We start from the raw sequence: 15,060 nt of genomic DNA, 5'->3' as shown, positions 1-15,060 counted from the left end.
GAAGTGTCTGTGTGAGAAGGGGATGTTTTGCCATCTGGCATCATGTCTAAATTTGCTCGGCGATTCTCTCTCTTCTGCTCTGAGGGTTCTTCTCATGAGTTAGGTGATGGGTGTTCCCATGGCCTAGCATTCTCATGCCTGGGCATTACGCCCTGGGTTGAGTGGCCATATCTTTGGAGAAGGATTTGGGCTTACCCAATACCTACCCTGGTAACCAGCCTTGATCATGAGTGAGCCTAGGGAGCAAACACCCCACCTCCGGGGAAGGGGCTGGGCACCCATCCCCATCCTTTCTGTGAGAAGAATAGAACTTGTGCTTTGCCAAATGAACAGGTTGCTTTGCTCCCCGAGAAAGGTGCAGCAGTGATGTAAGTTCGCAAACACTCCAAGTGACATCATAAACAGGGCATCATAAACAGGGGAGCAAATGCCTGTGGGGGAGGGGGACCTGGGGTCAGGTATAAAAGGCAGACCCAAGCAGAGCACCTGGAGCAGCTTCTTCAGAACCTCTAAAGAGGACTCTTGTCTCCTTAATGTAGCTTTACAATGCAAACAGAAGGTATATACTATAGACTAGTTTGATGAAGGTTCTGCCAAGCAAACACTCACATAAAAAAGACAGTCAACTCTCTGTGACAATGATGAAATGTCTTTAATGAAATCCTAAACTAACTTAATGCTTATCTGCCACAGACTCTTTCCTTCTCCTCCAACACCTTGTTTATGCTGGAAATTTTCTGTTTGCTTATTTTAAAGTATAGTCTGTACTTTGTCAGGTGACTCTTGTAGATATTACAGCTGTTAAAACTCCTTGTCAGATTAAGCTGGAATTTGGCACAGTCATCATGCAGACTGCATGTTGGTTTATGTTTAAAGTATAGTTATCCTTGAAACAGCATTAATATACATGTTTTATACAGCTTTGCTATCAGCCTGGCATAATCTTGTTTTGACGACTGAACTATATTTCTCTTTCCACAATTGGCTGGCAAATTTTCCCACTGAAATGCTCCTTAAGATTTACATGGTCTATCTGCATTGCACTCAAGCTACTAAGAGCTACTAAGAGCACATTGAACCCTGAACAGCTGCAAAGTACAAAAATAAATAAGAAATCTAACTAAGGTTGCACACTTACCAGGAGATAATGAGGTAATTCATACGATCAAAACTGTGTTCTACCTGGGTTTCAGAGCTGTGTGCACTCCCAATTTTGAGACTTGATGTGTGAGCACTGCAAGATATTCCCCTCAGGGGATGAAGCCGCTTTGGGAAGAGCAGAAGGTTTCAAGTTCCCTCTCTGGCTTCTCCAAGATAGGGCTGAGAGAGATTCCTGCCTGCAACCTTGGAGAAGCCGCTGCCAGTCTCTGAAGACAATACTGAGCTAGACAGACCAATGGTCTGACTCAGTATATGGCAGTTTTCTATGTTCCCTCCAGGACATTCCTGCTTGGGGCGGCTCACAACATTAATAAAACAGATAGATACAGAGGCGAGTCTCATGATCAGTGAGACTCACCGGGAAGAGGTTTGCAGGGAGAGCTGGCTTAGCCTGCTCTCCCCACAGATGAGCAGGCAAGAAGCCCTGGGCGGCCGGATCGGCTGTTCACACGACAGCCGGCACCATTACGGAGCCAGCGGGGGCTGCAGGGATCAGGGGATGCGTGCCCCCCGGAAGTTCCAGGATGTCCCACGCAAACACGAGGGGCATCCTGGAGAGACCCCCCGAGCCCAGGAGGCTGCTTGCAGCCTCCCGACCAGGGGTCTCCTCGTGTGTTGCCAAGGCGCACAGCTCCACTAACCTGGGCTAAGGGGAGGGGGAATTAGCGGGGTTTGCTGCTGGGAGCCACACAGCTCCCGTTGCAGCACACGACCGCCAAAAAGCGGGCTAGGCTCCCTTAGCCCCCCTTTTGGCGATCGTGAGAATCGCCTCACAATGTAAAGTAAGACTAGTAAAGTTAACCAAATTACGTTAAACAAGTTAAAAGACCAGGTTAAAACCATAATTAAAATTATATATTTTTTTAAAATTTTCAAATTAAACGTTATTTAAAAAGCTAAAAACTGAGAGCTATAAAAACTAAATAACTTACCAGATACAGCAAATATGCATAAGATTGTACTGCACTATTTAAGAGAGGTTTCATTAATATAAATGGCCAGTGCTTACTTCACTGTGTTGAGTGAAGTAAACTGTGTTACCCTTCTAGTCTACAGATCTGATTTGGTTCATCCCTACTGCAATTGTTCCCTGACTGAAGTAAACACTGCCTGCCTTAGGACATAATGCCAAACCGGAGGCAACCATGCCAGAGGATCAGATTTGTGATTGTCCGAATGTGTAAACCCATGGTTTCATCACCAAACTGAGGGTTGATTTTCAACCCCAAACCTGAATTTGAACCTTTGGTTCCACTTGATTTTCATGACTGAAACCTTGGGTTCAGAAGTGGCATTGCTTCGTCCAGATTTTGCTGCTGTGTACTGGAGCTGAGGGTAGGAAGATCCTCCCTCTTTCCTTCTCAATTGGCTGTCGCAGCTTTCCTTCATGCAAAGGAGGAAATCTGCACAGTCAGTTCCTCCCCACTTACAGTCTCCCAGACTGCAGATCAGGATTGTCTGAGAGAGCAGCGGGGAGAATGGGGGCAAACTAGACCAATAGATCTGCAGTTTGACATTGTGTGTGAAGACGGCCATAGTCACTCATCCCTGCTAGCTGAATAGAGACCTTTTAAAAGTGGTGATTCTCTTATATTTAGTAGGGAAAGAACAACTGTCACTATCCAACCCCAGTACAGCATCCTTCCAGTGCCTATTGCTGGTGTCTACCTTCCATTTCTTTTTAGATTGTGAGCCCTTGGGAACAGGGAACCATTGTATTTATTTATTGATTCTATGAGAAAAATAGAAAACTTGAGAACTTTTGCTGAAAAGTAGTATATAAATATGGATAGTAGTAGTTACTAAACAAATCAGCTTTTGCTTTGTGCAGAATTTTGAGTTAAAAGGAAACTAGTGGCTGCACATACGCAGCTGTATCCTACTTCAGCAGTAGTAACAAGTTTGCTACTCAGGTGCTCACCTGAAGGCAACTTCTGACTTCCACAAGTGAACAGGAACAAACAAAAAACAATGTCATTTTCTTCCATTTCTTCCATGATTTTGCCTTTTCCAGTTTTGTAATGGCCTCACGAGCTTGTATGGCAGACAAGACTTTATGTATTTAAACATTTTTCTTTTAAATTGCTTCACACCTCAAACAGTTTCAAAAATCCTTCCTTGGCCTAGATTACATTCATTAATGCAATGAATTCCTTACATGAATTCATTTTATTTATCTGGGTTGGAGTTTTTTCTCTTATTTTTGAAAACTCCTTTCTGCTTTTTCATTTAAAAAGAGTCTACTTGTCCATTATAGCTTTTATTATTTTCCAGTTTAATTGTAATGGCATCTTCTGGCCAATGTAGTACTTTTTGTCATCTGCAATATATGTTCTGTTTCACCCTTAAGGATAAATAGCATCAGTTCATCAATTTTGTTTGAAAATTAATGCAATTTACTGAATTGTGACTAATTCAATTTCTACTAAACTAAATCAATTTCAATGATTTCAGTTGATTTCAATGATGTTTAGTCACGACTAGTTTAATCCAAATGCTGCCCTTAAACACACACACACACGCACACACACACACACACACACACACACACACTTGTGTTAGTTGTGACTTTTAGTTTCCTTTTAACCAATTCTCATATTTTAAGTAACTTCCCCTACTGAAATTAAAATGGCTTAAATCCAAGTTGCTCAGTCTGAACTCATCTACAGATCACAGTCATTGGATTTTTGTCTAAGCAAGAGAAAAGTAAACTGATTAAAACAATCACTCTTGCAAAGTGTCTTTAGAAATATAAGCCTGTTAAAAGAAAATGCCAGCACCAACAAATACTCATGTATATACAGTATATGTTGCAATAACTTTCAGAGGATATCTAAAAGTGGCAAAGAAGTGAAAATGCATTTCAGTCAATAGAATGATAACTCTTCCCAGAGCATCACACATGAAAGTCAACTTTGTTTTACTTGTCAGTTGTGAAATATTCTACAGATCAAGGTTATACAATCAATTTAACGGACAAAACCAATAGTGCTAATTCAGAGTACCTAGTCTTAAAAAACATAACTTGGGGAAGATGGAAAAACCCACACACTTTCAGCATGCCTAAGAAACATCTACTCTCTTTGGAAATAGAGAATGAGCTGGCTGTGCCTAATAATGCAAATTAAGGTGGAATTGCCAATATTTTAATATTTAAAATAAATCATCAACAATAAAACTTAAAGAGCTATACATTATATAAATCACATTTTTTTCCTTTGAAAGTTACCGTTGTGGTGCCATGTCCAATGAAAAACACAGATTTCTTTATACTGCCAAATAAGAGAACAGTACATCAAACAAAACAAAAATATTCAACTATATTTGTCTCCTTATTCAGACATTTTCTTTGTTAAACCTTTTTAATGTTGTATAAGTAGTTTTTTGTTTTGTTATTTGCAAAACAGTGGAATGTTCAAAGCTGTCTGTTAAAGAGATAAATATGTTTGCTACAAGGTTGCACTGCTTCTAAGCACATATAGCAAAAGAAGAGCCCTGCTGGTTCAGACCCAAGGACCATCTATCCCATCTCCCACATTGACCAGCCACATGCTTGTCCCTCAGCAATCAGTAATTCAAATGGTATACTGTCCCTGAATATGGAGGTGCCATTAGCTATCATGGCTAATAGCTGTTGATGGACCTATCCTCTATGTGATAGTTGATGTTGTTGGAGTTAGGACCCTGGCAATCAGGGATGTGCCAACAGGTTCGACATTCGAGAAGATCAATGTAGAACCTGTTTGGTTCAAAGGTTCGGGGTCGAACTGAACCATCCCCTGTTCGGTCCAACCCCGGTGTTTGGTCTGACCCCAGACTGAACACCCTCCAACTGTTTGGGGGGTTCACGAACGTTCACGAAGGGTTTTTTTGTTTTTTGTTTTAAATTACCTTCTCCGCCTCAGAGGTGGCGGAGGGTGGGTGTCCACAGAGGTTCCCCCTCCCCCACCGGCTCTCTTTATGGCCCCCTCCGGCTGCTTTTTGGCCTTCTCCCCTCGGTGCGGCGGCCATTTTCGAGGCCGTGCACCTATGCAATTGGCCTCTGCGAGGCCTGGGCCACAGGCCAATTTAGATTGCCTAAATTATTTTAAGATTTTTGTGTATGTTTTAATTTGTTTTATGTTACTGATAACCACCCAGAGATAAAAGTTTGGGGCAGTGTACAAATCTGACCAATAAAGTAAATAAATACATACATACATATTTTTGAGGCTATTCACACAACCTAGGACTGGTTAGGACAAGTGTCCTACCGAGATTTGGGAGCTGTGCACTCTTCCAATTTTGGGTTGTGTGGGAACAAACGGCTAGGTAGGAGCGGGGAAAGTGATTGTGTGGTAGACAGTAACTGGGCAGGACAGCTTGTCCTACCTTGGTCAAATGCTCGGTATGAAAGCTGGGTAGGATGATGCTGTCCTACCCAGCTCCTGTCTCCCACACAATTACTTCTCCCTCCTTCCCAGATCTTTGCTCCCACACAACCAAAAACTGGGAGCATGCACAGGATCCCAAACCTAGGTAGGACACTTGTCCTACCCAGTCTTTGATTGTATGAACAGCTTCTATGGTTGGATTCAAGCTTATGGTCACACAACAGATCTTCCCTACTTGTTCCTCCCAACTGTAGTCCCTGAAAAGTTGCTTTTAAGGTTCAAGAGACCCCTGGAATGGTGTGCAACGTGGCACCAGAGGGTGGTGGATCCCCAGAAACCAGGTGCAATCACCTTCTACAAGAAGCTCTCTAACACTGAGGAGCAAATTTGGGGGAGCTCAGGGAGCTGCAGTGGGGAGGATAAGCCAGTGTTGTACAAAAATAAGTCTGGATCCAACACAGAGAACATCACATGTCACTGAATAAACACGAGTCAGATATATAATACATATTTTGTGGGCATATGCACTTCTTGTTGCAATCATTTACGTATTTATTATAATTTACATTGAGCCATCCATGTACATGGTTGTTTGTTTGAAATAAGAATGAGAAGTCAGGTCCCTGGCTTAAAGGGCTTACAATCTAGATGGACAGAAGGGAAACAACAAAGGTGAGGGAAATAAAGGCAGGGATAAACAGTGGAAACATATTTTAATGATTACATTTATTGGTGCTTAGTTAAAATAGAGAATACAAACTACGGCTCCTCTGAAAAAGTAGTTTTGTTTTAAAATAATAATAATAAAGAAGAAAGAAGTAATAATAAATTCAACAACAACTTTATTTTAGGGATGTGCGAAACATTTCCGATACAAAATGTTTTGTACCCAAAACAGCCTGTTTCGGGTGTTTTGTAGACAAAACAAAACACCCATTTTCTAGATCCAAAAGTTTTGTATACAAAACAAAACGTCCCTGTTTTGGCTACAAAACGTTTTGTTGTTTCGGACCTCCATTTTGTGGTGATCTCTGAGTCAGTCTCCATTTTGTGTTTGACATCTCTTTGAATTTCCCACCCTTCCAGCCTTCTGATCAGTGACCTAAATCATGGGCTGACCTGCTGACAATTCCCTCCTTGTTCCCCATTGGCTCTTTTGCTTCTTCCCACTCTTTACTGACCCCACATTGGCCAGGGGAAGGGTTGCTAACCCATGGGGTGCTGGGTTCTGCTGTTTCTGTGGTGTTCTGAGTGTAGGTTCTCTGGTAGCATATGAGAGTGGATTCTTGTTTTTCACTGAAAATCTCATATGCTACCAGAGAATCTACAATGAACACCTCAGAAACAACAAAATCCAGTACCCCACAGGCTTGTGGGTATGGGGGTGGTTGGCACCCTATGTGCACTACACAACCCCTCGCTCTGGGCAACCCCAGTGCCCCCCAAGTGGAATTATGGGGCTGCTGAAACCTCCATTATTTCCTATGGGAGAAATCTTAAAGACACGTAAACTTCAACAAATCACAAAAGATCAGCCCTTTGCCCAATTCCTTTGAAATAATTCTGGAAGTTTCCTTGCCCCCATTGGGTACTACCACCCACCACACTCTGCTCTGGGTCATCCCTTTCCCCTTGATTTGAAGCAATACATTTGCTGGAATCCCCATTATTCCCTATGGGGAAATTCTTAAAGATGTGTAAACTTAAAAAAAGTTCACCCAGAAAATCAGCCCTTTGCCTAATTCCTTTGAAATTTGGGTGGTAGCTTCCACCCATTGGAGACTACCACCACCACCCACGATTTTTGCCCTGGGACCCTTTTTAAAAATCCAAATCGATTCGGATTCGGAAAATTTGGCTACAAAACAAAACAGGGCTGATTCGGATTCAGAAAATTTGGGTACAAAACAAAACGGGGATGTTTCGATTCGGATACAAATCGAAACAAGAAAATTCCAAAATGCACACCCCTACTTTATTTGTTGGCTGCCCCATAACAACTGTGCTCTAGAGCATGGATTCTCAATGTTGGGTCCCCAGAAGTTATCGGACTTCAGCTCCCCAGTCCCAGTGGCCTTTGGTTGGTAATTATGGGAGTTGAAGTCTAATAACATCTGGGGACTCAACATTGAGAATCTCTGCTCTAGATGGCTCACAAAATAGAACTGAATAAACTGTACAATTAAAAGCACATGGTGGTGGTGGTGGGGGAGAAAGTTACAATAAAATGCAAAAGCATTTTTTTAAAGTAAGAGAAAAGGCACCAGTGGAGGTGTTCCCAGCAGCAACTCAAAGCATAAGAAGCAGCAAGGGAGGAAGGATGGAGATGTTTAAGATAGCAGGATACCTTCAGATGGTTCAAGGTGGTGGAGGTGGAGGTCACGGGAAGGAGTGTGATGGAATAGGAGATCTAAGAGTTAGGGAGAGGCAAGCTTATGGAGGGCTTTGAAAGTAAGGACAAGGAACTTGTGCTGGATCCAAGAGCAGATAGGAAGTCAGTGAAGGGATTTGAAGAAGGGAGTGATGTGATCCAAGCAGTGAGAGAGGTGAATGGTTTCAGTAGCAAAGTGCTGGATGAAGGTGAGGGCTAATGGAAGACCAGTGAAGGGAAGCTGCCATAGTCAAGGTGAAAGATGACTAGGTGAAAGATGACTAGGTGAAAGCATCCAAGCTGATATAAGACAGTATCTGGAGATGTGGAACTTGTCGGAGGAAGAAAGTGCTGGGATAGAGAGGTAGAACTGGATATCATTAGTGTACATATGGCACTGAAAACCATGGGATTGGTTGAGGTCATCCAGTGACAGAATATAGAGTGCTGAAACAGCTAGAAGTCAAGAGGAGACCCAACGGACAGTGGAAAAACAAAGAAAGAACTTTTCCCTGTGTAAACCTTGAGAGAATAATTAGACAGGAAGAGAACCATTTGAGAACACAGCCATGGAGCCCTAAGGTATAGAGGGAGTTGAACAAGGCAAAATGATCAACCATATCAAAAGAAGGAGAGAAGTCTAGAAGGATGAAGAAGAGATTAGAAACTGATTGATTTTTCAGCAAGGAGATCAGTGGCGATTTTTGTGAGATCAGGTTCAGCGGGGTGCAAGGGGTGGAAGCTAGATTGGAAGGGGTCAAGAGCAGAGTGAGAAGTGTTGAAATTCCAACATTTAAAAGAGTTATGCATCCCAGTCCTGTCCTGGATTGTAGGTACCACAGATTTACAGATTTAAGATTTTAGAGATCACTCCTTCTACAACATAAAATAAAATGATTGATAGCAATCACAGTGATGACTTGATATTGTAGACACCAAGTCTACCAAGGCGCTCTTTAACTCACACAGGAAATGAGCCAAAAATGCTATTACTAAAGTTTGCTGCAGTTCAGTTCTTGACTGTTGTTCTGCATTCCCTTTTTGGATAATCAGCTATCTATAAACACAGGTGTATTAATGCTCCTGTGTAATGCAACTGCTAAGTATCTGTCCTCCTTATAGAGCTGTAATCCTATGCCCGCACATTTAACAGTAAGCACCATTTAACTCAGTGGGACCTGATTCAGAGTCAAGATGCATAAGATTGCTCTGATTCTTGCAACTTGTGATTCTCTCTTTTAAAAGAGAGCACAAGGCTCTCTCTTCAAAAGCACACTTTTCTAAACTCTGACCATTCTCTAGATCCCACTGCAACAGGATAATATATAATATATATTGAAGGATAACAAAACTCATTTAGTGGATACAATTAAAAAAAAATTAGCCAAATCTTGTTTGGAGATCCAATTTTCAGTCTTAACACTGCAGACTCCTGAAAAGTAACTCTTGAAGGCTGGGAACAGAAATGGAATAGGGGTGGAATAAAGGAGGATTGGGGAAATCTGCTGAAATAGGAAGATGCTCTGGCTCAGTTTTGGAGGAATCTCCACCTTCCTCTGCAGCCCCCTGTCACATGCTGTCATTTTCCTGTGGGTCCTGCACCATTTGGAATGGCTTTTCAGAATGGCAGGGGCAGTGGGGAGATCCCCTTAAGCTAGCTTCCTTATACAGAGTTTTCAGATACAATCCATTGCGTGATTCCAAGATATAAAGATACTGCCAGAGTTATATTTAGCCATAACATCTACTAAGTAATTGTTGAAGGAAAGACGGAGAGTGGGTAGCAGTGCAGTGTTCCTATGTTAAAATGATATCCTTTGTTTTAAAGGTTTATTGATTTTAAACAAAAATATATCCCCTTAGTATGATGTAAGTCTTTTATAACAGAATACCAGCTCAATTGATGCCCACAGAACTCATGCTAAATTCAGTAATCCTAAAACCTTTGGTTTAAGATGAGAGTAAGATGCTTTACATTTTCACATGTGATTTAAATAGAGCATCTGCACCTCTAGTTCTCCCTCCCCCTCCCCCTCCTCGTCCCTCCCCCCTCCTTCTCAGTGCTCCTCCGTCCTCTTCCCCCCTCTCCACCCATTCTTGGGCCCCCCTCATTCTTGGCTCTCCCCGCTACTCTCCCCTGTTCGTGACCCATTTTGGGGCTCTCTGCAGGCGCAGAGAGGCCCCAAATGGGCCGAGTATGGCCTGACCAGACATTTGGGCAGCAGGAGGACGGCCCAAAGAAGGTTTCGCCACCCTCTCCCACACCTGCTTGGCCATCCTCCTCACGAATAGGCCGATTGGAGGCAACGTGCGCTCTCCTGCTGGCTCACAGAGGAGGCTGCAGGTTGGAGGTGGTGTGCGCTTCTGCTGGACATCCCCCCCACCAGCTGCTGCTTCCTCTCCCCTCTGCCTGCCCACCGTTTTCTCTCCGGCCAGCCACCTGCCCAGCCACTGTCACTGCCCGCCGCTTTCTCTCCCCCTCCGCCCATCCGCCTGCCTGTTTGCCTTTTCTTCCCCACTGCCACTGTCGCTTTCCTTCCCCCACTCCCAGCAGCTCACCTGAGAACTCTCGCGAGAGCTGCCACGCACAGGATTAGCCACAAGTATGCCTTAGAGAATTATATATATAGATGATATAGATAGAAGTTGCAAATTAACCACACACTTTGGCTTGTGGGTGGACATTGGGCTGGAGAGGGATGCATCCAGGCAGACATTTAACAGGTGCGGTTTTCCTAATCACTTCCTAGAGATACTCCTGATGAATTTCTACCTGATGCATCTCTGATCAAGGCAAAGGGTGGGTGCATGGAGCCTCATTTCTAAAGCCATCGTCATATACCAGACTGTACAAAGTCTTTGCAGCTTAGATGGAGTAGAAGTTAAGATGGGTACTTTAATTTGTAATTTCCATTCTTTTTAGAGTATGAGTGAAAATGTAAAGCATCTTTACTCTCATTCTAAACCAAAGGTTTTTGCATTATTGAATTTCCAGGCATTTAAAAAAGGGAAATCTGATTAGACACTATGGGGAAGAGCTTACCCAAACCACAAGGTAGAACATCCTGCTGTCGAACACCAAAAACACTATTAAATTAAATTCAAGGATTCATGAAATTTGTGGGCAATAGTGATAGTATGATCCCAGCTCATGATTATTCAGCATACAAAAGCAAGTAATTTGTGTTCACTTTAAATTTGTACTTCATTTTTTCTTTTTCTTAAAAACAAGCAAACAGAAATGATGACGAAAATTAAAAATAAAGAAATGTTTTAAATACTGTGTCCAAAACTACAGATTCTACACAAAATTACAGAAATTTCCCACAAACCTCACAGTTCTCCTGCCTGATTTAATTTCCTTCAGGATGGTGTTACCAGCAAAATAGTGGTAGACCTTAAGACAATCTGACTGAAATAGTAGGCCTTAACCCTCTGAATTGTGTCTTTTTACCATATATAGGGACTCATACTCTGCTTTATGAGCCCCCTAGAGAACAAAAGACCCTCCTTCCTCACAATTTTTGAAACCCCAACTCTTTTAAAAGGGATGGAAACCTGTATGAGCCTTTGTATCTTGTTCTTTTTCCTTCACTCAGGACACATAGGCCTTGAGCAGCAGCCCTCCCCCCACCTTTCCAGGGCCTGTTCTCTCGCTACAGTTAAGCTCTGAGGAGCCAATATGAGCTCTTCTGGCACTGACTCTTCTTCTTCTTTTAATAAAGTTGTGGCATGTTTTAATGATACTTATTAGTGTCTGTCTCTTTTTCTTCTGTCTTGAAAGCGGTATATTTTAAAAGCTGTACACAAGTGATGTGGCCTCTGAGCATAGATTTCTTCCCTTTGTGCCTCAGGCCTCCACTTAATGGTTAATTGCTGATAGTATAATGGCTTACTCAAAGTAGGCTCACTGATATTAAAATGACATTAGGCGTTCCTTAATATGTTCTTTTAATTTCAGTAAGATTACTTTGAGTAATGTTCCTCATGGCAGTCACTATCTCTTTCTTGCTGTATTCTCTACAAAGTAGGAGAGGAAAGATTATTGGCATTTTTAGCCTACTTTCTAGTATTCCGTGTGTGTGTGTGTGTGTGTGTGTGTGTGTCTCCCACCACCAACTTTGCAGTGCCTGGATCAATATGAACTCAATTGGGTACAGTTGTAGGAACACATAGGGACACCTCAATGGCGTAGTTTGTGATAATGTGATCCTCCTAAATTCAAGATGGCGGGCATGTGAACATTTGAGGCACAACTGGGCTAACTTGTGAACTGCCTAACTGACTGGAAACAAACTGATTGGAACCAAATTTGCTACAGCTGTAGGGGCACATAGGGACAACTCAATGATGTCATCAGGGTGGATGACATCATTTGTGATGATGTCATCCACCCTGATTCAAGATGGCAGACAAGTGAACATTTGAGGTGCAGGTGGGAACTGATTTGGACCAAATTTGTTACAGTGGAAGAAACACAGAGGGACACCTCAAATACAGAATTTGTGATGATGTCATCCACCCCATTCAAGATTGCAGACACATGAACGTTTGAGGTCCAAATGGACTAACTTGTGAACTGCTTGACCAATCTGGACCAAATTTAGTCCAGTTTCAGGGATAGTCAAAGGAAAGTAGTGAGATTAGTTCTTTTTAGAACTTGTTTTTTTTAAATATACTAACAGATCTTGTCCCCTGTGGGATGTTTTGAATAATGTCAAATTCTTTTGAGAACAATCTGTGTGCTGAGTGGGGTACCTCCCAGGATTTTTACATTGTTTTCCACACACATTTTTAAAAGGACCTTTTCATTATTCCCCTCTTGCTCCACACTATTTTCAGGGATCAACTGTTCCTTCATTATAAAGAAGCAAGTCCCACTGAGTTTAATGGAGTTTACTTCCTTCCAGGTGTGCACATAGAACTGAAGGTTCAGTTATCAAAAAGGCATGTGTTCTCCAGCCCAGCATCCTCTTTCTCACAGTGCTCAGCTACATACTTCTAAAAAGCTCCAAAGAAGTGCAACAAGGAAATCCCAGAAACCATTCCCACCCAGTGACACAAAAAAACTATTATTGTGGTATAGACTGGCCTTGAACATGAAGGTTCTACATAAGAGCCAAATCACCTGTGAATATGGAAGCTTCATTTCTTAAGTATAGCAAAGTGAAAATTCCATTTTCACTGGCAGTTTCGCTCTAATGTAGAACCTCCATATTCAAGGGCAATCCATACCAGTACCATGGTTTCTTGGTGGTGGGTGGAGATGGTTTTTAGGATTTCCTTGAGGTTCCTTCTTTGGAACTTCCTAGCATTTTTACTCAGAAGTAAGCCCCAGAGAAATAAATGGGGTTCCCCCTCAGAAGGGTTCCCTCCTTCTATGCTTTGCTGAGGGGCTGGGAAGAAGGAAAAGAAAGAGAACCCACATTCTTGCCTAGGACTCTGCTGGTCCTGATATCTATGTGTGTTTACTCAGAAGTAAGATCCAGTGGAATCAATAGACTTACTTTCTAGTAATTTATTCCAAGCTTTGCTGTGGGCCTCTGCTTCCCCACTTTGGTGAAGGTGAGAGAAAGGGGCAGAGGGAGAAAACAAATGCCCATGAAAGGAAAGGGAGAGATGGTTTTTTAACTTTACAAGTGCCAGAGTGCTCACAGACTGCCCTTATCAAGCACCTATGTTCAGAACCAGGAAGTCACTTGCTAGAAATTGCCATAACCTGCCCCACCCAACTTTGGCTTTAGAATTCTTAGTGGGCAGATTCAGTTATGCATCCTAGCTAACTTTCCTTTACTTATTTTTCCTCTAATTATGGGAATTTCAAACAGTAATTACTAGAATATCACCAGATCGATGTTTTTCAACAGGCAAAAGGCACAAGTCCTGTATGGACCTGGATTTTTGGTGAAAAATGTTTGAAACCTCTTTTTAGGAGTTAAAAACCTAAACTGCTATATCTCAGCCATTTCACAATGGATTTGCACCAAATTCAGAGGAGTGGTGACTTTTGTCCACTAACAGAATATTGAAAACACTCGTTTTCACTATACTGGCAGGACTGTGGCAGTATAATCTCTGCAGTATTGCTTTTTACATCGTTAAATCAAAGTAAATTAATTAATTAGTAAACCAGGCACTTAACATCTCCAGTTAGGGCTGGGAAGAAGTCCTATCTGAACCTCATGAGAACTGCTAGTCAGTCAATGTAGACGGTAGTATGCTAGATCAACCAGTGGGTCTGACTCAGTAAAGGGCAGCTTCATCTGTTCAACCAATTGAAAAGTTGTTGTAGTTCCATACATTGAGCAATCAGCTACTTACCTCTGACTCATCAAGTTCTAGCTTTTTTAAAGATTTTCTAACATAATCCAAGAAAGAAGATGATTTAGAATACACTTTCCCAATATTACGATCACTGAAATGACAAAATGATTTTATTTGTTCTGGTTACATTAAAAAGATACATACACATCACTTGACAGAGAACACATTCATCATATATATTAACTTAAGGCATTTATGTGGTCAAACTCATAAAAGAATGTTTACTTAATGCTACAAATTAATTATTTCCAGAAATGTTTAAAGTATTTACTCCAGTTGCTGCTGAATATTCAAACATTCTTCCACTCACATTCTTCCACCCAATCACCCTTCTTATTAAACGAAAACTTTGTTTCCTTTCCTCACATAAGTTTGGTAGGGGAAAGAGAATGGCTTAGTTGTTTGTTTTTTTAAAAAAGGCTCCATCATCTTGTGGTCATTTTTCAATGTACCACTTGCTAAACAGAAAATCAGAGAAAATACTTTTGAAAGCTGAATTTACTGAGCCAACACAGTATATAATAAACAGATTTATCAGAATAGATTTACAAATTGTGCATGGTTATGATGTGCCACATGCTAGAAGAAAAAACAAAAATATTAGATGGTATCTAACAAATTATATGTAATAAATATTCAATGTTAAAAACTTTATAGGCAACATGTGGCTCTATATTTTGTCTAAATACTTTTTGAAATATGTTGGCATATGATCAAGTGCTTGTACTATGTTGATTTATATGCTGCATTTAAATACCACCACCACCAAAAAAAAAAATCATAGTTAGTGTGATGAAAACATGCCAGCATGAACCTTGAGCGTGCATGCTC

The 15,060-nt window shown here is 41.6% G+C and overlaps 1 protein-coding gene across 4 annotated transcripts in view; it reads right to left on the bottom strand.

Moving 5' to 3' along the window:
• The window catches only part of METTL25 (methyltransferase like 25), a 128,664-nt gene that overhangs the window by 13,746 nt on the left and 99,858 nt on the right, over window positions 1–15,060 (bottom strand). For 3 of the 4 annotated variants that reach the window (XM_053253874.1, XM_053253872.1, XM_053253873.1), the window contains exon 9: window positions 14,227–14,320. In XM_053253874.1, coding sequence (XP_053109849.1) covers window positions 14,227–14,320 — 94 coding nt within the window. Of the gene's footprint in view, window positions 1–14,226; window positions 14,321–15,060 lie in introns of those variants that run through there. The other variant, XR_008308173.1, reaches the window with a different exon arrangement.

Source organism: Hemicordylus capensis, chromosome 5, assembly GCF_027244095.1.
Source record: "Hemicordylus capensis ecotype Gifberg chromosome 5, rHemCap1.1.pri, whole genome shotgun sequence".
NCBI classification, from domain to species: Eukaryota; Metazoa; Chordata; class Lepidosauria; order Squamata; family Cordylidae; genus Hemicordylus; species Hemicordylus capensis.
The sequence above is the reverse complement of the archived record's forward strand: the minus strand, read 5'-3'. Positions and strand labels throughout refer to the sequence as shown.